The sequence below is a fragment of the Centroberyx gerrardi genome, chromosome 23 (genome assembly GCF_048128805.1).
Source record: "Centroberyx gerrardi isolate f3 chromosome 23, fCenGer3.hap1.cur.20231027, whole genome shotgun sequence".
Taxonomy (NCBI): domain Eukaryota; kingdom Metazoa; phylum Chordata; class Actinopteri; order Beryciformes; family Berycidae; genus Centroberyx; species Centroberyx gerrardi.
In genome coordinates this window covers 11,159,752-11,184,064 of record NC_136019.1, presented here as the reverse complement: position 1 = coordinate 11,184,064, position 24,313 = coordinate 11,159,752, and the positions used below count along the sequence as shown (strand labels likewise).

Sequence of the window (24,313 nt, the reverse complement as noted above, 5' to 3'; positions counted from 1 at the left end):
ACAATTGATAATGCAGAATAGATTTGTGATATTGTGAATTGTATTAGAATTAGTATTAGTAGTATTAGTATTAGGCTAATACGATATTTATATGTCGGTGTGCAATACTTTTGCCCAACTGATACCAGTGTTTTGTGGATATTACAGTAAGCTCTCTCATTTTTATCGTAAATTAGCATTTCGGCCGTGACGTGCTTATGCTGTCTTCAACTGCTCCAAATAAACTCCTACTTCTGACTTTACAGATTGTAAATACGAATTGTTGAGCATTAAAGTGCCTTTGGTCAGAAATAATGATTAGATTAGATACATTAGATTCATTAAAGAACAGACATGATTTGTAGGAAATGATTCTGTCAAGTGCTGTAAACTCTGATGAACTCTGACAGTGCAGAGGTGAAGTGTCTCACTCATGACTGCCTGACTTGAATTTGCCTCTTGATGACCATGGCGCCCTGGTGATAGTGCTGTGGTAATGAAATGCAAACCTTTTACCGTCAGTTGGCTTTCATATCCTCCGCCCCCTAAACGTCACATTTCGAGAACTCAGGTACCACAGACTATTTATTTGCCCCTTTGTTTGGTTGTTCAAGTGCAGCTCAGCTCGCAGTTGCAATATTTCCTACAGCACCCGAAGGCAGCATGGTTCCGCGCTGTTCCATTTAAACCCAGCAGGAGGAGGGAGCGGGCCGTGATTGGAGCATGGATGTATTAAACTAGGATTGGAGGCCGATCTCTCTCTCAACTCGCACCTCCCCCTGTTTTTTGGGAATCCCCAACAACGTGCTCTTTGCCTCAAAATATTTTTGCTTTTTCGATTCACAGCTCGCCTGCTTTACAATCAACCGTGACTCAGAGGTTGTTTCGGGACAGCTGTAACGGGACACAAGGTAGCTCTTTGATCTCATTCGTATGAGTCGTTGAAGTAAAACTGAGATTTCATTTGTCCGATAAAAAAAGTTTTACGGCAGATTTGTCGGTCGAATTCCACAACGTAAAGCTAACGTAGCTGGCTAGCTAGCACGGTCGTTGGCTAGTTAATTAGCCAACTAGCTCGCTAAAAACAAGTCGAGACCATTTAGCAGAGTTGATAATTTGGTCGTAAAGATATCTCCGCCAATAAATCAGTTTTAGTGATGTCTTAACAATCATTTTAGTACGCGCTGACTTTATCGTCGAATGTCGCAAAATTCATTCAATTCGTGCGGGCCTGTTCAAAAGAAAATGGACGGTGTTTAGCAGGCTTAATTAGCATAGCTAATCTCTCCAAGCTGTTTGTTTTGGTCTGCAGCCGATGATGGCTTATGATTGCGGTCTCGCAAATTAGGTATTGCTCCAAGCATTATGTAGCGCATGTTCTGGGTTATGGCTGTTTATAAGAATATGTTTTATTTAAGGATAGTTCACTAGACCAATGTTAGTTAACGAGCTAATGGGGCCGAATGGCCTACTTTTGTGCTCAAGTAGGAACTCGCATTTCCTGTGTGGCTGGATTGATCTTCATTGAAAGTTGCAGCTCAGTCAGTCTTTTGCAGCTCCCACCACTACAGTATATTCTATCACCGTGTTTCTTTTTACTATCAGTATGAGTGTGTTGTTTCCTCATGTCTGTCTTACTCATGTCTTTTTGATGCCCTTGCTTGTTTTGCTTCCCCTTTTCTACCCAGATCCCCATTCTCCCCCAGCTGCACACTGAACACACGTAGGGTTTCATAGGAATTGAATTGTTGTCACATACCTCATCAATCTAACAGGAGATTCACTTCCTCTTTAACCCCCACAGCCATCCTGCATCTCGGTGGTTCGCCATCTCGGCCTCCAGTCCTCTCCTCAGTTTCTCTCAGCGAGGGCAGGAGAAAATGAATGAGGGATACAGGATGGAAGAGCAGGGGTTCGAGGATCTTCCGAGCCTTCCTCTGAGTCAGGACTCCTTCAAGGAGCTTTGGGAGAGCGTGTAAGTTTAAAAAAAAAAAAAAAAAGGGTAGCCAACCATTTCAGTCTGCATTTTGTTGGGAAAACCACATATTAACAGATTTCTGTGTTTACATTTTTTGTAGTACAGCGCCTTCCATCTCCACTATTCCAACTGCGACCAATGAGACCTGGATGTCTGGTGTGGTTATGTCGGTAAGCTAACATAGCTGTACCCTTTGGCAACAACATTTAGTTTAATTGTTGTTTTGAGAGAGCCTTACATCAGTTGATAATTGTCTATATTTATGAGTTCAAAAAACAAGTAGGCACCATTGGGTTTTTTTGGCAGATAACTGACTCTCTTGTTCCTCTCTCCCACAGCTCATTCCTGACTCCACTCTCCCCGAAGGTTTTGATGAGCGTTTGTTTGAGTTGCCCCCTGATGTGTCTCCTACGGACAGCCTGACTCCCCCGGCCTCCACTGTGCCGACCACCACTGACTATCCTGGGGATTTCGGCTTCCAGCTCCGCTTCCAGAAGTCTGGCGTGGCCAAGTCTGTCACTTGCACAGTGAGTAACTCTAGCCAGCTATGTAATATTACAAGTAACTTGATGGGTCTGAGCTCTACAAATCACTAATACTTAACTTAAATTGGTTTCAATTAATTTGTCGATTCCTCTTACTTTCAAACGGACTGACTTGTGTATTTATTCCAGTTGTAAATTACCAGTAATCTCAGTTCATTATGGCCGTTCACTCTGAGTAACGGAATTTTCCCAAGGGGATTAATAAAGTGATATCTTATCTTATCTTATAAGATCACTTTCACTATCATTTTTATTAATACCTTTTTATCATCTAAAATCACCAGTCTCAATATCAGAAGAACTTGCTCATTCCAGCATTTGGCTGTATTTTTGCTGTGGCCCAGTGCAGTTTAAGGTCTAGATTAACAGGAGTTGCTGCAGCTCATCCTGTAACCAAACACGGCAAAGAGCAGAAGTCTGCTATTTGAACACTTGGACAGAAACAAAAGGGATTCCTGTCGCTTCCCAGGCTGGAAGCGCCATTTACTGCTCAACTCAGTAACTCCCATACGGTAATTCTCATACACAGAGACTCTGCTCTTGTCAGGTGTTGTTTTAATTCACTCCATTTAAAAATAACGTAAGAACACAGGAATTTGATGAATTTTCTTGTTAATTGAAGAAATCTAGTAAATTCCACTGACTGACCGTATAGGTTTTTTTCATCCACAGTAAAGTGATTTGAAATTGCTGAGAGATCAATAACTTTTTTATAATATATCAGTAAAGTGAACCATCTTACCTTGGCGTTTTAAAAATCCATTGTTTCGTATCTCTCATGGTGGCATTCATGTGAAATCTTATTCATTGTGACGATTCGCTAAAATTTAAGGTCTAGATGCCAGTCGCTGTGTTTGAACAGCCAATAGCAGGAAGGTTTCCACGGTGACTCACCCATCATCGCACCACAATTGGTCGGTGTAGTCAGAGGTTAGGGTGCTCTGCCTTTAAAGTCCCACCCCTTGCGACTTGTTCTGTGGTCTCTGGAGAGGTGCAGGCTGATTGCAAAGCACAGCTCTGACATGACGGGGCATGTTCCTTTGCTCCCTTCCTCCAGCACAGACGGGGTTAAAAATGGACGAAAAAGAGGTACAAAAAACAGCTTTTGAATCTGATGAATCTAGTCTTAATGTTGATTTGAAGTTGTGAGTTTTGAGAAGTTGGCGTGTATTTATTTAGCGTTTTTGGTTTATTGAAATAGACTTTGATTTATTTGAGTTGATTTATCTTTACAGATTGGGTTTGAGTCTGAGACCGAAATCTCAGACCAGTGCTTGACTTTTAACTTGCCGCTGTTATCATTCCACCTCACAACTGGTTGCTCTTCATATGTAAACTTACTTCTCTCTCTCCCTTTGCTTTCTTTCAGTACTCGGTGCAGCTCAATAAGCTGTATTGTCAGCTTGCTAAGACCTGCCCAGTGGAAGTGCTGGTGGCCATGGAGCCTCCTCAGGGTGCCCTCCTCAGGGCCACCGCCGTCTACAAGAAGACGGAGCACGTGGCCGACGTGGTGCGCCGCTGCCCCCACCACCAGAACGAAGATGGTAAGAAAAGTGACATGAGACTGCGTGTTTCAGTGAATCTGTATGGTGGAAGAATGTGAATGTGGATTTTTACACATTTTAAACTCCTGTATGAATATAAGGAGAGAAATCACAACAGAGTTTATTCTTTATCCCTGTTCCATGTCTAGTTGTGGAGCATCGCAGCCATCTGATCCGGGTGGAGGGCAGCCAGAGGGCCCAGTACCTGGAGGATCTCCACACCAAGAGGCAGAGCGTCACTGTGCCTTACGAGCCTCCACAGGTACTGTTGCATATTTCTTGTATCTACAGCACTGTAATCATGTTAACCATCATGTACAATTCCCAGGGAGTGCACACTTTAAGCAATATGGCACTTTGGTAGAACATTTTTGCCTTTTTAGCATGCATAAACCCATATGAGTTCATGAACACTCAGCCACCGATACTCTGCTGTTAGTGACGTCCCTCATTTTATTGTTGTTTTGTAAATGAGTAAAAAAAGTCATACTTTAAGTACAAAATGTAAATATACATAAATTACAGCAGTTGAAATCATTTGGGCATGTGAAAGACAATATTCTCCCAAATTGAAATATTGCTTTAAGCCACCTGCATGTATACGTCATGGTATTGTGTAATGTAATGTTGAAGTTGTTCTCAAAAGTAGGGTCTGGACACCCTAAAGGGGTCCATGAGGAGATCCAAGTGGTCCCCAGAAAAAGTCGAATTGGGATCTTGATCAAAAAGCTTGCATTTGGGCATCCTCAGAATTATATAGTTTCAGATTGGCTGTATAATACGAATTCATGTCATAGATGTATTAATTTTATATCTTTAAAGGGTCTACCATATTGCTTCAGCTTATATTCCTGTTTTCTCCAGTTGCTTGATCTGTACCCTCAACCAGCAACACAGTTAAATTAAACTTGTTGTGTGTTTCAGCTGGGCTCTGAGATCACCACGGTCCTGCTTAACTTCATGTGCAACAGCTCCTGCATGGGAGGCATGAACCGCCGGCCCATCCTCACCATCCTCACCCTCGAGACACCGGAGTAAGTCTAGTCTCTGTCTGCGGATGTGGTGGGAATGAGTGTGTGTGTGTGTGTGTGTGTGTGTGTGTGTATCTGTGCAGCCCTACATTACGTTGATATTTATGTTCCAAACGTCTGATCAAACCTCTCCTCCCTCCTAGGGGTCAGGTTTTGGGCCGGAGATGCTTTGAGGTGCGTGTTTGCGCCTGTCCAGGCAGAGACCGCAAAACTGAAGAAGAAAATGCCAACAAGACGCAGAACGGCACCAAATCGACCAAGAAGAGAAGTACGTCTTTGCTGTGCTCCGCTGATTTCAAACGGCTTCCTCCCTTGTGTCCTGTTTCCTAGCTAACCTCGCCTCCTCTTCCCTCAGAAAGCCAGCCTGTCCTTGACACAACTGTGGTGAAGAAGACCAAGTCTGCCTCCAGTGCCGAGGAGGAGGACAAGGAGGTGTTTGTGCTGCATGTGAGTAAACAAACGCACACACTGTATTATGAAGATGAAGCTGGTTGCGTCCATGTCCTTGTTGTGACTCTGGGTTTCCTTTCAGTTTGATGAGCTTAGCTTTGATCTCTCCTGCAGGTCCGTGGAAAAGAACGGTTTGAGATGCTGAAAAAAATAAACGACGGCCTGGAGATGCTGGACAGAGAGAAGTAAGCTGGATATTCAGTTGATCAGCATTTCATCAGAAACCCACTCAGTACATACACAATCCTCACACTCACAAGTACTAGTTCAACATGCTAAATATCGACATGCTTCAGGAAAATCTCAACAGTGCAAACGCTGCAGTGTGTATTTTAGCAAATCATTTAGTCTTGTATTGAGTCTTAAAATTGTATTTTTCTAAAGCAAGTGGAAAAATTCTGCCATAGAGTGCATTAATTTGACTTGCAGTTTCACTTTTTTCAAAAATGTTCTGAGGGGAGGACAGCTATGATAAAGAAAATCTTTTTCTGGCTTTTTGAGATCCACAATCCATTCTCTCAGCTCATGTGTAGGAGTCACCAGGTCTTCTCTCCCTCCTTGTTCCCTTGCTCACTGGGCCTGTCCTGTCTCTTTCCCCCCACAGTAAAAAAAGCAAAGTCGCCGTCAAACAGGAGGCTCCTCTGCCGTCCTGCGGGAAGCGGCTCCTCCAGCGAGGAGAGAAGAGCGACAGCGACTGAGGAGAGGCCGGTTCAACGTTGCTGCCGTTTATCATCATGGAAAAAAACAATCTCATACTTGCCCTCCGAAGCCAACGGGTTTAGATTTCAGGTTTTTATTAGCGATCGGAAGCCCGGATCGACTCCTCCTGCCTCAGGCCGCTTGCAAACCATCTGAATTGATCTGATGCTGTACTGCCAAACTATTTACTGTAACTGTAACTATGATTCCCCTCCTGCTGTTCTTGACTTGATGCAAATGGTTAAGTGTTCAACGCATCATACTGAGGAGAGCAGTGTTCCTCTCTCTCCTTGCATGCAGGTCTTGACTAGGGCTGGGCGATATGACCAAAATCTCATATCCCGATATAGGTCATTTCATATCCCGTTAACAATACATATCACGATATAGCACATTTTCTGTAAATTAAATGAATAGTTTATATAAAATGACCACATGGAAAGGCCTATTTCTTATTACATTTTGAATTATATACTCCAGAGTTTCCGTTATATACATTTTGCAGCGGCGGCCCCCCACTGCAAAATTATTGCCGCCGCTGCTTCAGAATTTTATGAAATGTCATGAAGTCGCAATTACACGACTCTGCAGAGGGCTTTTAATTTGAAACAACGGATACAGGAAGTGGCGACACCCGGCCGAGGCAAGAGGGAGAGAGAGAAAGAAGAGAAGAGAGAGAAAGAAGAGAAGAGACAGCTGGTTAGCTCTTCTAGCAGACAGAACAGTGTTGTACAACAAGCAAAGGCTTACCAGATATTTCCAATACATGTCCAGTATAATCCATACTGCCTTTAAGATCGCTGTTGCAGTAACGGAAATTCACTTATTACAACGTCCAATTTCTCCACCGGCACCATCACTTTCTCCATATTTGTTGTTGCTATGGGAAACGGCCGGTGTCTCTGTCATTGCGATTGGTCGGCTGGAAAAAGCGGTTCACGTCACCCGGCGCTTTTCTGAAAAGTTGAACATTTCTCAACTTTTGAAAGCGCTCCGCTCTGACGAAAAAAACGCCGCTGCAGCGCTTTTCGGGAGCGGCCGCTTCCCATTACTTTTAATGAGAAAAGATCATTTTCAAATTCTTCTTTAAAAAGATGGTATCAAGTGTGATATAACTGCCATATATATATTTTTTTTTTTGGAATGTACCACACTAAGGCCATATGGTCAAATTTTTTTCAAAGTTTTTCCATCTAAAAAAACACAACTTTCCCTTTAATTTGGTACCAAATACATGGCAAGGCGATTCAGGGCGTCTCCTTACTGAAGTGTCATTTACAGTATGACAACAAAACAGATCCTTCCTATCTTGGCTAACATAAGCTTTCAAAATACATACAAAACCTCCAGCGCTTCAGCCCACACAGTAATAAGATCAGACAATAATAGTCGGCAAACTTATATGGATAAAAGTCGCCGCAAAAAGATGCGTGCAAGTAGGCAGGGGTGGAGAGAAAAAAAATACTGGGAGAATCGCGAACCTGCTTGTGATTTCGAAGGTCGAAATCGAACGCTCATTTCGATCGATTTTCAATTTAGGATCGAAATCGTGACCCCTATAAGCTATGTATTAAAAGATTTCAGATGAGTTTGTTAAAATACTTCTCCAATATTTCACCGTCCTCCATGTTTGTTTCTGTTGCATGCCTTCATGCCGTGTGGAAGAACGCAAAGCGTCGTCCAAATGACGTTTTTCTACCGTCACACGATATATATCGTCATATCGCACAGCCCTAGTCTTGACCCCCAATGTTCTTTTTATACCAAAGCCACTCAGTGATTTCAAAACACAAGTTACATTTTAGTTTGTTTTCTCTTGTGTGGCCCTCTTCAGTGACACCCAGTGGTCCCGTTGTGTATTTAGATGGACCGTTTATGCTGGTTTGCGAGCAGCCTCAACCCCTATGATGGAAAAGCTTTGTCCAGAACCCTTCCACACACACACACACACCCCTACACACACCCTCCTCCCCTGGACAAAGCCTCCAACCATGGACCATGCAATTTGTCCCCTTCAACAGCACTTCAGTCTGTGCTAAGCAACCACTCTTTTTTTACACTGCCATATTCTATTAGGTTTGCATAAAGGCATTTTGTTTTTTTTATTTCTGTATCTCTATAGATTATTTTTGGGAACTTAATGTTTTGTATAAGAGGTTTATCTTTCTCTAAATGTTTTTTCATTGTTTTTATTTTTTCATGTTTTTCATTTTGTACTAATTCACATTTTTGTATTCTCTCCATAAGAGGAGGTGCTATCGAGAATTGTTGAATATGATTTTCGCAAATTTCGCCAAAATAAATGTATTATGCGGAACGGAAGCTCTTTTTTCCTCTTATTTAATCCTACAAGTTTACGAATTTTAAAGAATGTAATGTTTATTATCAAAACAATGCAAATATTGATGTAAACAAATAGAATAAACTTTATTGTCCAGCCGAGGCAGGAAATTGTCCTGCATGAGAAGTTGGCGTCGCTGATATTGACACTGGTACTCAAGCTTTGCATCTCTGGTAGCTGCCTTGTTTTTGCAGCACTGTTAGATCCATCACTCCTGATATTCCCTGTTAATACTTTGCATGTGTGTGTTTATGCAAAACCAGGCAGCATCTAAAACATTATTCGTCTGCCCATGCTGAATAGAGCCTTGTGTTGCCAGTCAAATGTGTTTTTTATTACCTGTTCATCTTCCATGTGTGTGGAAAAGGTGTGTACTGTATTATATAGCCAAACCTCATATGGAGAGATCATTTCATCCTCTTCTAGAGAAATAACACATCAGGTCAGAGGAGGCGTCCATAGCCTGGGTGAGTATAGTTGGACCGCTGCAGACTGTTCTGCTTTCAACTGGAGTCAGATTGACTTGGATATGTCTGATGTAAAATAAAGAAAATATTGAATGCCTACTATCTTTTGATTGTAGTTTTCCTCTGGTAAAATTTCATGAAGCTGTCTAGAATCCACTGGAAGCCAATATGGGGATTTTATCTATCCAGGATAAAGTCTGTATGTTGATGTTTTGGGGTAAGTTGTCTTCTTTTCTCAGCAGCGTTAAAGCTCATTATTATTGTTATATATAGCACTGTTTTAAAGCCAAGTTAAAGTGTTTTAAGGGAAACCATAAAAAGGCATACTAGTGAAAAATCTCTTCAAAAGAAATAGTGATTAAATATAAGAACATGAAATTAATTCAAGAGTAAAAGGGGAAGCAAATTCGATAAAACAAAGACAAGCCTGCAAATTTACATTGATTCATTGATGCAAGCTCATGAACTCACTTCAGTTGCATATCTATTAGTGCATAGATGTGCAATTACTTCTTTATCACTTAAGTCTGACAACTTTTTTTATGAACAGATGTTCATAACCCAGTCACTACCCTGTTGTTGTTTTATGTTGCTCACTGCTGTGCCTGATGTGCATAATGTAAGATTGTATACACTAAAATAGTATATACAGTAAATACATCTGAAATGACCGGACAGAAAACAGTCCTGTGAATGTTGTTTTATATGCTCCCCACTGCTGAGGACATTGATACATTGAACAATTCATTTTATACCAGTACTAAACTGACTGGACTGATAATTTCACTATGAATGTTGTTAACTAGACACTAGTGTATTGTATCTTTTCCACTGTTATAGAGGATGTGCACTGTGCACTAGGGGTTAACACCATAGGTTTGAGCACATAGAGTAAACAAATGAGCCATCGGCTGACCCCTAAATCTTTTGACCCACAGTCAATTTGAATAATGGCTTCATCGAAATCTTACAGTCACCAAGTTGCCAAACATCTCTACATATTGATGCTCTCCAGCACTTATTTTAAACGGATTTCCTTGATAAGTGGTATTTTATTGTATTGTATTGTATGTTGTATCTTCTGTATGTTAACATACTGTAGAGATTATAGAAAAATGCTTCCTATATCTTGGATAACTAGAAATTATTTCAAATGTTGCTATATTACAGAAGACTGGAGAAAATTAATATGCCTGCTGATTTGGGCATGAAGACACATTTTCATGGATTGTAATTTGGTTTGGAGTTGGCTGTAACCATGAAATTTGCCTGTGAGATCCCCTGATGTTATTTCCCCTCTCTGTATGCCTCTCCCCAGCTCCGATGCTGCTGTGCTGCGTAGCGGAGCAAGAGTTCTTCCCCCAGAGCAGCGCCGTCACATGGGAGGAGGCCAGGAACCACTGCGAGGTACAGCTATTTTATTTACAGAAACAAAATGAGACCGGAATGTGTACAGATATTTATTGGAAGTGTCAGGATTTGAAAATTCTTAAGGCATTCATGTGTAGTGGGGCATTGAATTATAGCATCGTCAAAATAGATGTTGGCATTCAGTAGAGCGTAAACAACACTCTTCCATATGGCATTCATTCTGTGGACCTGTCAAGATTGCGAAATGTAGTCATTAATTGAATGCAATTATTAGTGAGGTTAATGCTTTTAGCTTCATATGCCATTCTGTTAGATGAGAAATTGTATTGTATACTGTTAATGAAACAGAAATGGAAGTCGGCCTTGGTTTGGTGTTTAATGCATAAAATATAGTTGACCTGTAAGAAATTTAAAAAACATGAATTCAAGAAGGACACTAAAAGTGAACAAAGACATCATATGAACGGTAGGGATGGGACGATATATCGAAATACAATATATCGCAATACAAAAATATGCATCGTGGGGCAGAACAATGAATCACGATATTAGCTCCATTTTATTCTGCTGTAGTAATCACAAATGAGACGGCTCGCCCATCACAATTTCACAAGCTCTCCATCCAAATTATATTATTTACACTTTGTAATGACATTTTTAAATTGTTGTTTACATTTTAGCAAGCCAATGTGCTATTGCTAGAAAGATTTGTGGCTCAGAAATAACCATAATTCTGCACAGTCACACTTTGTTGTCTTTGAACTTTTATTTATTACATCGTATCGTGGTTGTATCGAATCGTGAACCCCATATCGAGTATCGTATCGTGAGATAAGCGTATCGTCCCATCCCTAATGAACACAGTATGAAGTGCAGCAAGCCGGATCAAGGCCACATCTCACTGTTGACTTCTGCTGCAGTGGATCGTCTTTAAACCCTGAATTAACCTCTCATGTCCCATCAGGTCTGTTACAAAGATCTGGTCACTCTGACTCCGGACAACATCCGGACCATCGTCCAGAACCTCAGCTCTGACTACTGGATCGGCCTCCGCAAGAGCCTCAACACTTCGAGCCTCGACACCTCGGGCCTCAACACCTCGGGCCTCAACACCTCGGGTCCCGGCCCCGCCATGCCCTGGTCCCGCTGGGCCAACGGGGATCCCCTCACGTTCCAGAACTGGTACCCCGGTCGGCCCGTGGCCAAGCCTCGCGCCCACTCCATCGTCTGCGGGTGTGGGGGAAACGGCGTGACGCAATTTTCCACAGCTCAGACCACGACGCAATTTTCCACAGCTCAGACCACGACGGAATCCTCCACAGTTCAGAACGTTACGGGATCTTTCACAGATCAGACCGCGACGGGAACTTTCACAGATCAGACCGCGGCGGGATCTTTCAGAGATCAGACCGCGACGGGAACTTTCACAGATCAGACCGCGGCGGGATCTTTCAGAGATCAGACCGCGACGGGAACTTTCACAGATCAGACCGCGACGGGATCTTTCAGAGATCAGACCGCGACGGGAACTTTCACAGATCAGACCGCGACGGGATCTTTCACAGATCAGACCGCGACGGGAACTTTCACAGATCAGACCGCGGCGGGATCTTTCAGAGATCAGACCGCGATGGGAACTTTCACAGATCAGACCGCGACGGGATCTTTCAGAGATCAGACCGCGACGGGAACTTTCACAGATCAGACCGCGACGGGATCTTTCACAGATCAGACCGCGACGGGAACTTTCACAGATCAGACCGCGACGGGATCTTTCACAGATCAGACCGCGACGGGAACTTTCACAGATCAGACCGCGACGGGATCTTTCACAGATCAGACCGCGACGGGATCTTCCACAGATCAGACCACGACGGGATCTTCCACAGATCAGACCACGACAGTCACGCCGACAGAGCTACCAACTACTGTTTTTTGCAGTCTTACTACTAGTGATGATGAGGACGGGTATGTTGAAGACGCTTGTGTGGCCCTGCTCAGCTTTGGGCCGTGGGTCGAGAGGGACTGCTGGGAGCTTCTGCCCTATATCTGCTATGAAGGTAGGACTCTTTTGAAACCATCTTGCTTCCCTGCTTCTTTTTGACTTCACACAGCACAAAAAGCCAGAGGTGTGAGCAAGTCAACTTTCCTCAAGTCCCAAGTCTTTGAGGCACAAGTCTCAAGTCAAGTCAAGTCTAGAAGTAGATTACCAAGTCAAGTCCATGTCATTAATGTCAATTCTCAAGTCTAAATGTAGAACAGCAAGTCAAGTCAGAACAAATCAAATCATTTACACAAACACAAGATGTTTTGTCAAGACTTGAGTCAAGTCATCCAAGTACAAGTCAAAGTCAAGTCCCAAGTCACCAGAACCCAAGTCAAGTCTCAAGTATTCTCTTCATGCAACAAGTCAAGTCTCAAGCAATTCACATTATGACACAAGTCTGACACGAGTCCAAGTTATGTGACTCGAGTCCCTACCTCTGCAAAAAGCTACATTTCGGGTGCATCTCTCTTTGCACTGCACCAGAATATGAGCTTTTCTGTAACGTCACCTAATAAAAGAAGCAATTTCAAATGGGTAGAATTTAAGTTGATGTTCATTCGCACTGTTTTTATATTTTCCCTTTAAACCCTTCCTCCTTTTTTATTATTTACTTGTCCCTGATCACATCCCTGCTCATCCCATGAGCTCACAATCATCATCCTATTTCCCATCACAGACCGTTTCAATGGCAACATCAGTGTGACCGATTTGACCTCGAACAGCGCCGCTCTGAGATGGTCGGCCGGGCCCGGTAACATCAGCAGTTACCGGGTCGAGGTCAAGGGTGACTTCAACCTTACAGTGAACCGGAGTAATTTGACCTATGACCTCGTCAACCTGACGGCAGGCAGCTTCTACTCGGTCCAGGTGTTCGCCATCAAGTGTGAGAGAGACCTCAACCCGCAGACTCACACCTTCTACACCAGTAAGTTTGCCTCGCTTCAGTTCTTACTCTGCAACATTACAAGCAACAAATAGTGGAAGGGTCAAAGGAGCCGTAGTGCCTCGACAATATTCCTGTGACCAGAGAAATAAAAGAGAAATAAAAATAAGAGTCAAGGAGAGGGACAGAAAGGATCTTTTTCTTTTATTGGAAATCTCAGTGGACTAAAACCTGTTTGAGTACCAAAACATCTGTGCATTACTGTTTTTTCTATTTTTCTGCAGGAACACTTTAAAACCAAGTAAGCCCAAATGTTTTTTGTTCCCCATGTGATGAAATCTGGTGACTAGATTTTGATGAAACTTGGGAGGGATGATGCATTTTGCCCTATGATTTGGTCACTGTGTTCTGGCGTTTAAAAACATTACACTGATTGGCCTGATGGGGGCGCTACAATTAAAGGTCTAAATTTCAAACTTAACTGCCATAACTGTTGGTCCAATTATGAAACTTGGAGGGATGATGCATCTTGTTACTGATTGGTCCAAAGGGTGCCTGCATCATTCATGGAGGAAGTGCCGCTACAAACACAGTTCATGATGCTGATAGTGGGAGAGATGATGCCAATATTGACCATAATATAATTTACTTTCACTGACCTGAAGTGAATAGAAGTTAAATAGACAAAGTAATATCGATGCAGAAGACTTTGCTCGTAACCCCGATGACTTATCACTTTCTTTCAGAGCCCGAGAACGTCCACAACCTGACTGTTACCATGGTAACGGAAACCTCTGTCTCCATGAAGTGGAGTCGACCAGTTGGAAACGTGGATTTCTACAAAATTGAGGTCAGGGGTCAACCTGACCTGGAGATTTGTAGCACCACAGAGAACAGAGAGGTCAGCGGTTTAACACCTGGACGCCTTTACACGTTTCATGTCATCACAGGAGTCCAAGACGAGTCCGAATGGGCAGAACGAGTCAGCACCACAGCATATACCAGTGAGTGAAGCGGCCACTGATTGGGCCATTGTTGCTCAAATCAGTGTTAGTATACTAATAAAAGTAGTTAGTATAGTAATAAAACGTACACTACCAGTCAAAAATTTGGACAAACACATTTTTCTTTATTTTTGCTATTTTCCACATTTTAGAATAACAGTAAAGACATCAAAGCTATGGAATAACACACATGGAATTATGCAGTGACCAAAAAAGTGTTAAACAAATCAAAACTATCTTATATTTTAGATTCTTTAAAGTAGCCGCCCTTTGCCTTGATGGAAAGGCAAAGGCTTTGGAAAGAAATTCATACATAGGCATCAACTTCACTCTTTATATTTGTGTAAAAAAACATTTAAGCATAAGCTTTTAGATCAAAATGGCTTTAACATAAACATAGTACATTTAATCAGGTGTGTCCAAACGAAAAGATTAATAAAAGCTGCAAAAATAGTATTAAAGTACTCATACCATTAAATGATAGGGAATTTAAAGGAAGTACACGGTGTAGTGTGGGGATAGAAAGCAGTGAGCTTTATTTAGTTGAGTTTTAAATGAGGAGAGGTTTTTGGAGGATGGTTTACTGCTTATTGCAGGTGGGGTCATGATGATTAACAGTAAACAGGGTTTTGTTCAGTCTGTTATAAATATAATTTTCTTTCTTCTTTTTGCTCCAGAGCCAAGTACGGTGTCCAATCTGACAGTGTCTGATAGTCGGAACATTTCCCTGCAGCTTTCCTGGGAGCCACCCGAGGGAAACACCACAGGCTACCGGGTGACAGCTGTGGACTGCAGTAATAATAATACGTAGGTTCAGTCACTTTGACAGACAGACAGACAGACAGACAGACAGACAGACAGACAGAGAGTTTACATGATCCTTTATGTGCTGAATAGGTTTCATGACCTTGGTGCTTATGGAAACCAAAAAAGCACTGATGTCAGTCAGAAAATATGGTTATATTTCTTCACAGTCACAGTACAGAATTTATTTGACCATATGAATTTCAGGTATATCCACAGTGATTCTTGTAGCATTTCATGTGTGCATGCTAAATAATCTGGAAACTTTAAGAAATCATTGTAACTCAGGTCAACATTACAGGTTTACATGTTCACAACCATTTCTGACGCACAACAAAGCTGTTGCAGCCACTGTTGCACCCTCTTCACGTAAAACTTAGAGTGAGACATCTTCAATTTAAAGAATGCAAACAGAAACAAAGCCATTAGTGGGATTATAATGCTTCAACTGGGATTGCTGTTCTATGGACACTTCTTCACCCACAGTAAGTGACAAAACAAAACTTAAGAGTGAAATCTCCTAAACAGCAGTGAGCAGCGCTCCGTCCAGAGAAAGCTGGACTCACCAGCGTTAGATCTTTGCCTCTCTCGTCTCTTTGGTTTCCCTTGGTATGAAGCATCACAGACCGGCCGGGTTGGTAAACATGAGCGTGCCGTGTGCAGTTTACTGACATTATATTACAGGATTTCTGGGTACCGAAGTTCAAAACAGTTTCCAAACAGTTTCTCCACACTTTTCTTTCTGGTAATAATAAATAGTAATGTGATACTTTATTGATCCCTGCTGGGAATTTCTCTTTTTTCCTGCCTCCTCTCCACAAAGAGATAAAAGCATAGGTTCAGATTCAAAACACCACCATTGGATTTGGTATTAACTGTCTCTCTCATGGCCACTTCAGTAGAGCAGATCCTGGTCTCCCTGCTCACCACACCACCCTGCTGCCGTCATGTCTGACTTCAGCAGTCCTTCATGTCTGAACAGTTGACATTGTGGAGATGCACGGCGGGTTTCACCTGACAGCGGCGGTTGTTTCTCTTCCTAACAGAAAATTGTACAGGGAAACAGTGGGCCAGAATCTGAGTGTGACGGTGACCAGTCTGCAGCCGGGCACCAAGCTGTTGCTCAGCGTCACGGCACTGGCCAATGGCTCTCTGGAGGGGGACGCCGTCACCGTCATCGGCTTCACCGGTGACTATAGACTATTGATTGCTTGATTGATTACAATTTCACCTCTCTGTACACTGTAGTTAAAGCTCTGTGACTGCTAGTTGCTGCTGGTGAGGAGATTACTGGAAAACAAAGTGAAGTGAATGGTGATGTCCACCATTTGAAAAAAGTATGACAATTTCTCTGACCCAGTGACTGTTTTACTGGCATGAAAGTAAAATTCCCTGTCGAGTAAAATAGTAACATGAATTCATGCCATGTAATTATCTGTATGTTTTGAATACTGAGCAATGAACATAATTTTTTCCCAGAAATGATATATATTGACACATGTATAGATATATGTATAGAAATTGATATTAGTGTTTTGGTATTCCCTCTCATATAGTTTGACTGACCCCCCCTCTCTCTCTCCTGGCTGTAGCTCCTGGACCAATTTCGAGTTTAAATTTAACCACAACCGCTAACAGCATCAGTGCTACCTGGAAAGCTCCTGAGGGGAATCATGAACATTTCATGGTTGAGCTCCAGGCGATGGGCTCCGATGACAAAAAGACAGAGAACACCACAGACCATGCGCTGCGCATGGACGGCCTGAAGACCGGGGCCAACTACACACTGACCGTCTACACCGCCAACGGGCATCTGAGGAGCCAGCCGGTGGCCGGCTCCAAATTCACCTGTAAGTGACTTTGTTTTGACTTTGGTCTTTCCAGATTGCATTATAGATGCTGTTGAAAAGGCATTTGAAATAATCGAATGAAGTAAAACTAAGATCAAGTCTCTCTTTCCTTTTAGTGCCTTTGCCGCCTAAGGATCCTAAAATCACATACTTTAATAAAAGCCACATCACTCTTAAGTGGACGGCCCCCACCAACGCGCTCCAGACGGCCCAGTACGACGTCCATGTCCGCACCGACTTCTGGGGCCACAGCTGGAATCGCCAAGTGGGTAGCAACAACAGCTTTACGTTTGATGGCTTGAAAGCAGGAACCAAGTATGACTTTGAAGTGCGAACAAAGGCAGGGGGGCTGATCAGCGAGCCCGTCGGGATATCACAGCAAACAGGTGCGATAATCACACTTTGGTCAAATTTAACAAATCAAATTTCTTTTAACCTGCTTTGAGTATGGGACGGCAGCGGTTTGCCACATAGGACAACACAACGCCAGAGAGACAATCACAGGAAAGTATTTGAAAGTCAATATAGTATGTTTATGTGACTGACAACCTGGCAATACTATCCAACTGCGGTCCGGAGCTAATTACACATTTTACAGCATGAGTACAAATGTCTCTCCTCGCCTTAGCTTCCTCTTCACCTTACATGTCTGTTACTCTTTCTCTCTCTCTCTCTCTCTCTCTCTCTTTCTGTCTCAGAGGTAGAGAGGAGGGAGATCAGCCTGTCCATGCTGTGCTCTTCAGAGAGGGCTCTGCTCTGCGACTCAGACGGCATGCGGGAAGTTATGTTCCTCCGGGTAGGGTCAGTCGCCACATCCAGCAAACACTCATTGGGTCCAGGGGGAAACGTCCTGGGTAGAAAGGAGCAAATTTAAGATGTTAGACTCAGATACAGGTGAACCAAAAGCACAAATCTAATTGGACATTTGTCACTATTTCAAGTACAGTTTGAGAAGGAATGACCCAGCCTCATGTATTGTAGATACAAGTTGGTGCTATGATTTAAAAGAGGATGTCCATTAACTGTTTTTAATTTGTATGTGTTTGTGTGTTTTGATGCAGCTGAGCACGTTTTTCAGCAATCGTTTGAACGACTCTGTCTTCTGGGAACTCAAGTACTGAAGAAGCAGTGCATTGGAATAAACACACACACACACACACACACACAGAGAAAATATATTATGTTATTTGTCTTTTTCTCTTGTTGGGCCTTGGTGGAGGTTTGTTGTTCTGTCTTCAGTTTTCTGTGAATTTGAGCATTTTGATGCTAAAAGCTTCAACATTCTGCTGCCGCTCCTCATGAGACCTTATATAAAATCACTCAGTGTGATATTTAGTCAAAAGAATGAAAATCTCGCTAGACTTTTGTCTCTTGTGGTTTGTAAACTTAGTTGCAAACTTGCAAAGTGTAATAATCTAATCTAAATTTAAACTACTATCAAGTATTTTGAAAGATGATTTCTTCTATGGGAATTGCGATTGTGGTGTTTAGTAATACTTTGGTGAACTTTTCTAGATCAGATCGTAATGACATTATTAAAGACTACAATTTGTACATTCAATAAAAAGTAAATAGAATATACTCATCAGTAGAGTAAAACCCATCTTTGTCCGTGATTCTTTCTTCTACTTGTTTCTTTCATCCACTTTTCTTATTTTCAGCGGCTACTTCCCCAAGCAGCTGTTGTAAATAAGAAAGCGGTTAAATAAAATGAAATACAATAACTCGGCATACAGGAATCACTAAATTTGAGTTTTTGTACTGTGTTTAGTCAGCAACAAACATGACCCGGTTACATCCCTTGATAAGAATCACCTTGACCTGATGGCTTTGGTTGATAATCAGAAGATAATCAATAGGTAAGCAGCAGATCAATCAGGTCAGCAGATAATCACAGAGGGAAGAGAGTTTTTGAAATACACATCAAAACAAAAAGGATGATGACAATTGCACCAGGTTCAAGTTTGGGCCGGCAGATAGCAGTCTTAACTTGACAGTGTGTCCTGCATCGTTCCTGTTGTGAAACACACAACAATCCTACTATCTCCTTGCACACACACACACACACACACACCCCACTGTTTTCATCTAGCCGGGCCAAGTTAAGTGCAAAGTGTTTCTATACCTACAACATAAGCAACATCTCCTGGGTCAGAGAGCCTGCACACCCTGCCAGCTTCCTCCATTCTATTTATGGCACAGTATATGTAAGAGGAAGGGGTGGAGCGATCACATTTCAAACAACAAAATGTATGAAAATGAGAAGAGTGTGAGTAAGTGTCGAGGAGTGTGTGACTCAGAGTCGATGAACACTTCAAATTGAGAACAAATGGGACAAGGAGCATCGAGCGGCAGGATGGATCTGTCGCGGAGAAACCCAGAGGAGGATGCTGAACACACAGGAGAAACACACAAAACACCTGCAGGTTGGTTATAGGTAGCATGTCCTTATCCAACTATATGTGCATTTCTATCAAGAGTTTTGGTCCAAAGTGAGAGATCCAGCATTTTTAAAACAGGACACTTTCTCTTAGAAGATGACTACAAAAGATTAAAACAAAAACTAGTATTTTTTAAGGTGAGCAGGTAACTTGGGTCCCTTGGTTAACAAAATGATAACGCTTTAACACTGAGATATCTCTGATAGGATCCTCTACATTTATTAGAGAATTTGAATAATAAACTCAAGATAATGATTTCCTTTCCAAAATACCTGTACATTGTTTTGGAAATAACTCTCGTAAATAAATCTTGTAATAAATGTTTCCCTACATGTGCTTGGTGCCTTGTGCTGCCCTATAAAGGGACATATGAAACATGTAAACACCCGTAAAAGAAAAAGAAAAATCAATATGACAAACATCCACACAAAACAACAGAAACAAATGCCATCACAAAATTCAACAAGGAAGAGAATGGTACAAAAAACATCAAACACTGTCTTGGGTAAACGTAACACAGTTAGAGGGGAATATCTTTCTTCCAGTTGTTTATCATCATGATTCTTTTACATCTTTACAATTGATTGATTGATTACATTTTGGCCAAAGAAACAGCACGTGGACATCTGTACTTTCTGTTTTATCAAATGATGGCAGACGGGCAAAGTTTGAGGCACAAAGTCCAAACCCAAAACATGCTATAAGATCCTACAGTCACAGTAGATCCTGTTAATCATTTGTTTGTGTAGCGTCCTGTCCGACTTGCCGGCTGGCGGTTCGAGTGGCTGTTTCCTTGGCAGCAGTCATCCTGGTCACTGGACTTGTTTTGACTCTGGCTTTACTTAGTGAGTATTCAGCCAGTCAAGCATAAACACATCTATAAAACTACAATTAATACCTCTGTACCTCTGTTTATCTAAAGTGCACCACAGCACCAGTTATTTAAACCACAAAGAAACCATCTAAAACAATCAGACCATCAATCAAAGTCAAAGTCACTCCAAATTCTTGAAGGACTGTGTACAACATCTGTTTTAAAGATTTGTTAGCCATGAGGACAGCAGCAGCAGAAACGGATCAGACCGCCAACAGTTCTGGACAAGAGTTGAGGAAACACCTGCAGCAATGCCAGGAGGACTGCCGAGACCTGAACCTGGTGCTTCACACCGTCACTCGAGGTGGTTTTATCATTTTTACCTCTCACTGACACACTGTGAAACATCATATCTCAGTAGATCTACTGGCTTCGTTTCCAGTATTTTTCATTCAGGCTTATTGCTTTGCTGCAGTCTAATACAAACTTACAATGTTGACAGGTACTATTAATCTCAAGACACCGAAGATTCTTGTTTTTTTTTATTTTGGCTACATCTTTGATGCTATTTAATCATTGCTGTGGTGTTTCTGCACTGCACTTCCCACAGATCACCTGTCAATCAAACAGTGTGTCCAGTACTGTGACGTTTTGTTCTTTTGTTTCTAGTGATGAAGTTTGACCTTCTGCAGGTGGCGCTCTTTTCTTTGTCTGTTCAGTTGTGGTGGCTATCACTGCTCATGCTAACTACCCAGTTCTTCTTCTGTTTATTCCAAACAAACCGCTGTTGCTACTGCCGGAAATGTTAAACGCATCACTTTTTTCCTGGAAAGATCCACCTGCTACCGGGTGTTTAAATTAGCAAATGTAAAGGTTTTCATGAACTGGGTATCAATTGAATCGCTATTGTTTTACATGAACTAGTAACACAGAGAAGCAAAATGTAAATGTACTTGTATGAAAATGTCACATAGTGTCGATTTAAACCTCTGGTACGGTTACGGTCTCTGTCCCGTTCTGTGCAGACTCCAGGTGCGGAGTGTGTCCAGAGCGGTGGTTTTGGTGGAACGGTCACTGCTACTTCTTCTCCGTGGGACTGGAGGAAAACCTTCAGTGGGACGAGAGCGCCGAGTTCTGCCAGAGACACAACAGCAGCTTGGCTGTGATTACAGACCGGTCAGAGATGGTACTGTGCAGAAAACATACTTTTCAAATGGCCGTAATCAAAACCACTTTAGTCGAGTCCAAGTCAGTCCCAAGATCAGGCCCAGTCGAGTTCAAGTCAAGAAATCCATTCCTATTCAACACCAAAATAGACAATAAACAGGGTCCATGTCCAAAAGGTCAAATTTATAAATGGGACTTAACTTCCATAATAGTGTAGCTAACGCATACCTTTTTAGATCATGTGGTTTTGGTGTGGTATTTTACCAGCCTTATAGAATGAAGTGAGATATCCTTCACTTTGAACTGTTAATACCTTTTCTGACAATATGATAGCTGGCATAGCGGAAGTACTTCTATAAATACACATTTTGCTCCAAAATGTGTCTGTAGCATTTTGGGAATGAATCCCAAATGTTTCCTCTGCTGCAGGAGTTTATTCAAGGTGTGATGAGGACGTTCCCCTACTTCCCCTTCCTGTGGGTGGGGCTGACGGACTCCAAGGAGGAGGGGCGGTGGCTGTGGCGGGACGGGGCGGAGATCCAGCACTACATGCCGTGAGTCCAGATCAAATTTCATCTTTCAAATGTGACATTAAGCGATAGAGATTTTACACACCTGAGTACAAGGCGACAGGTGTGGGGGGAGAAGACTGTAGGTCAATTTGAGCGTTTTTACTGAAAACATTTCTGTACTAGGACCTTCATCAGGTTTTCTTTACAGAAATGGGAGCAAACCGCATTATATTTGTTAGGTTGACCCACAAGGACCAGTCAGGTAACACACCTGATCCACACCAATTAAACAATCAAATTTAATGTGATCATTAAAAATGCTCCTATTGCAAAGTTTCTTTTAATTGTCAAATGTACACATTACCACTAATGTACAGTCTAGCTCAAATCATAGTCTAGTTGTCGAAATCATGTCCTGTCCAACTGTATGCTAGCCTCAATTTATATTATAGTCCTATGTTTTATCTAAACACTTGTCTTTATGTAAATATTTCACACACCAAACACCACTTCAAATTCTTGCAGATAAACTTGATTTGGATTCAGATGCTGATACACAGTCAACTGACATATTAGAGAGACTTTTCTGCTTCAGTGTGTGTGTGTGTGTCTGGCAGGGCGAAGGTGGAGTGGGACGGCGAGGACAGGGACTGTGCAGACCTGAGGGGGGGCGGGAGTCTCTTTGCGGCGGACTGTGAAGCCTACGGACCCTGGGCTTGTAAGAGGGAGTCCTGACAGGCAAAGGGAGCGGTGATGGACACAAACAGTGCAGGGAGCCACCAACATACTGACTTACCAAGGAGGAAAACAAAAAAAAACACACCCTAAAACAGAACTCACGTTATTCCGATGATGGGAATATTTGTGCTATCATGAGTTGAGTTATTGACAGTGAATTGATAAAAGACTGAATGTTTATGTCACTTTTTGCTGTGGACACTACGCAGTGGGACTTTACCCCGGGCCCCAAAAGCCTCAGATTCATGTGTTCATAAGTATGTACTTATATTTCTGTATGCTATCTTGGCTGTCTTCAGTAGTTTGTACATTGAACAATTACAGGTAGTAGTAGAAAAAGTAGTAAAATCCCACTAGGTAATGTCCACAAAGTTGAACTCCCATTTAATGTCAGTGAATCATGTTAATGGCTCCAGACTGAACCCATGAGGATCAGAGGAATACCGTGTCTATTATGTTTTTAAGGTGTTTTCTCTTTAATGATTGTAGTCTACCTAAAATGCATAAGTGTACTGACATTGACAGTAGTAGAAGAAGCATAAATCCTCTAATTGTGTAAAAGTAGTGATACATTTGAATACCTCAACACTCTACTTAAATAACAGTTTCAGAAATTTATACTTACACTCTAATGTGCATAGATTATGATATTGCACCCTGCTGCAGAACTCCAGTTATTTTGATTTTTGAGACTTTTTCCCCCCAGAAAATATGGACTAAGTTGCCACATAACTGTTTCAGGTTCAGAAAACATGAGGTCTGTCTTTGTTGATGTGTTAGTACAAGTGATATGCTAAATAAAAAGATGGGTAAACTATAGGACCTTGATCATTCATGAGGCATCGCACCCACTAATATCAACAAAAATATCTATTTAAAGTTTCAGAAAATAATTTATCTATTCTAATTTAGACCCTATCTTTATATAAATTCCATCAGTTTGATACAGCTACATCCCTGGATAGTGCTGTTTTTGACTTTTGAAGTTGAAACGTCATCTGCAGTCCAAGCATCAACTTTAGCTCATGAGGGAAGTGGCAGTAAATATATTATAGTTATTGTAAATGTGTGACAAGTGTGATCACACATTTACTGTAAGAGCAGACAGGACGATATTGCAGAATCTGACACTTCCACTGCAGCTTTCACAGCACACTCTCACATGTAAACATGTAATGCAATGTTTTCTGTTATGGAAGTCAGAAGTGTAAAGGAAGTGCGTGTCCAAAGAGCTTTTATCAAGAACCCGATATCAGAGAAGAGATGGTTGATATGTGGGTGGTTTCTTGAAACCATCAGATAAGGTTTTTCGTTTAAACAGACTTGTATAGTTGTGGAAAAAATGTAATGCATGCTTTGTAATTTGTTTTACATTTTTATTAATAAGAAGCTACACAACAACAGAAAGTCAGAGATAGATAAAGTACCGGAAAGCATACAGTATTAAAGACAAGATGCATACATTGAATATTTATTATTTACAGGTCATTAAAGTGCATTATAAAGTGCATATATACTGTACAGACAGACAAAAACACATATATCCTTAGACTTAAATCTATATATAACTTATAAATGTTAAAAAACTAAGCAAAGTACATATTCTACTGTATATTTTACATTTAGCTTTCTTGGACAGTATGAGTGG

At 41.7% G+C, this 24,313-nt stretch overlaps 3 protein-coding genes across 5 annotated transcripts; all 3 read left to right on the top strand.

Moving 5' to 3' along the window:
- The first annotated feature begins 767 nt into the window (after positions 1–767).
- On the top strand, positions 768–11,477 carry tp53 (tumor protein p53). The gene is made up of 13 exons (XM_078291777.1): positions 768–890; positions 1,784–1,954; positions 2,058–2,127; positions 2,296–2,484; positions 3,872–4,046; positions 4,196–4,308; positions 4,971–5,080; positions 5,221–5,345; positions 5,433–5,524; positions 5,642–5,712; positions 6,132–9,251; positions 10,353–10,441; positions 11,370–11,477. Exons 2-11 carry the CDS (start codon positions 1,860–1,862, stop codon positions 6,223–6,225), a joined length of 1,134 nt encoding a protein of 377 aa, XP_078147903.1. The 5' UTR covers positions 768–890; positions 1,784–1,859; the 3' UTR covers positions 6,226–9,251; positions 10,353–10,441; positions 11,370–11,477.
- A 5,406-nt stretch (positions 11,478–16,883) lies between these two features.
- On the top strand, positions 16,884–18,494 carry LOC144537872 (fibronectin-like). 2 transcript variants are annotated; one of them, XM_078281743.1, is made up of 4 exons: positions 16,884–16,993; positions 17,110–17,379; positions 17,698–17,789; positions 18,055–18,494. In XM_078281743.1, exons 1-4 carry the CDS (start codon positions 16,897–16,899, stop codon positions 18,112–18,114), a joined length of 519 nt encoding a protein of 172 aa, XP_078137869.1. In that variant the 5' UTR covers positions 16,884–16,896; the 3' UTR covers positions 18,115–18,494. The 2 variants fall into 2 exon arrangements, with proteins under 2 accessions (XP_078137869.1, XP_078137868.1); XM_078281742.1 differs by having other exon boundaries at positions 17,692–17,789.
- An 811-nt stretch (positions 18,495–19,305) lies between these two features.
- Positions 19,306–23,356, top strand: LOC139919681 (natural killer cells antigen CD94-like). 2 transcript variants are annotated; one of them, XR_013503901.1, is made up of 7 exons: positions 19,306–19,419; positions 20,184–20,279; positions 20,484–20,612; positions 21,274–21,434; positions 21,845–21,969; positions 22,545–22,995; positions 23,082–23,356. XR_013503901.1 is itself a non-coding variant. In XM_071909478.2 (6 exons), the coding sequence occupies exons 1-6, from the start codon at positions 19,323–19,325 to the stop codon at positions 22,660–22,662; spliced, it is 726 nt and encodes a 241-aa protein (XP_071765579.2). In that variant the 5' UTR covers positions 19,306–19,322; the 3' UTR covers positions 22,663–23,356. The 2 variants fall into 2 exon arrangements, 1 of the variants encoding a protein (XP_071765579.2); XM_071909478.2 differs by having other exon boundaries at positions 22,545–23,356.
- Positions 23,357–24,313: the final 957 nt, after the last annotated feature.

What these genes read in the sequence shown, in the direction of transcription:
- tp53 (XM_078291777.1), top strand. Translation starts at nt 1,860, where the DNA reads ATGAATGAGGGATACAGGATGGAAGAGCAGGGGTTCGAGGATCTTCCG. An exon ending in AAGGAGCTTTGGGAGAGCGT is followed by an intron (nt 1,955 to 2,057) that starts GTAAGTTTAAAA and finishes CATTTTTTGTAG; the next exon opens with TACAGCGCCTTCCATCTCCA. An exon ending in TGCCTTACGAGCCTCCACAG is followed by an intron (nt 4,309 to 4,970) that starts GTACTGTTGCAT and finishes TGTGTGTTTCAG; the next exon opens with CTGGGCTCTGAGATCACCAC.
- LOC144537872 (XM_078281742.1), top strand. Translation starts at nt 16,897, where the DNA reads ATGGACGGCCTGAAGACCGGGGCCAACTACACACTGACCGTCTACACC. An exon ending in GGCCGGCTCCAAATTCACCT is followed by an intron (nt 16,994 to 17,109) that starts GTAAGTGACTTT and finishes CTTTCCTTTTAG; the next exon opens with TGCCTTTGCCGCCTAAGGAT. An exon ending in GGGAAGTTATGTTCCTCCGG is followed by an intron (nt 17,790 to 18,054) that starts GTAGGGTCAGTC and finishes GTTTTGATGCAG; the next exon opens with CTGAGCACGTTTTTCAGCAA.
- LOC139919681 (XM_071909478.2), top strand. Translation starts at nt 19,323, where the DNA reads ATGGGACAAGGAGCATCGAGCGGCAGGATGGATCTGTCGCGGAGAAAC. An exon ending in TTTGACTCTGGCTTTACTTA is followed by an intron (nt 20,280 to 20,483) that starts GTGAGTATTCAG and finishes AAGATTTGTTAG; the next exon opens with CCATGAGGACAGCAGCAGCA. An exon ending in GAGATCCAGCACTACATGCC is followed by an intron (nt 21,970 to 22,544) that starts GTGAGTCCAGAT and finishes TGTGTCTGGCAG; the next exon opens with GGCGAAGGTGGAGTGGGACG.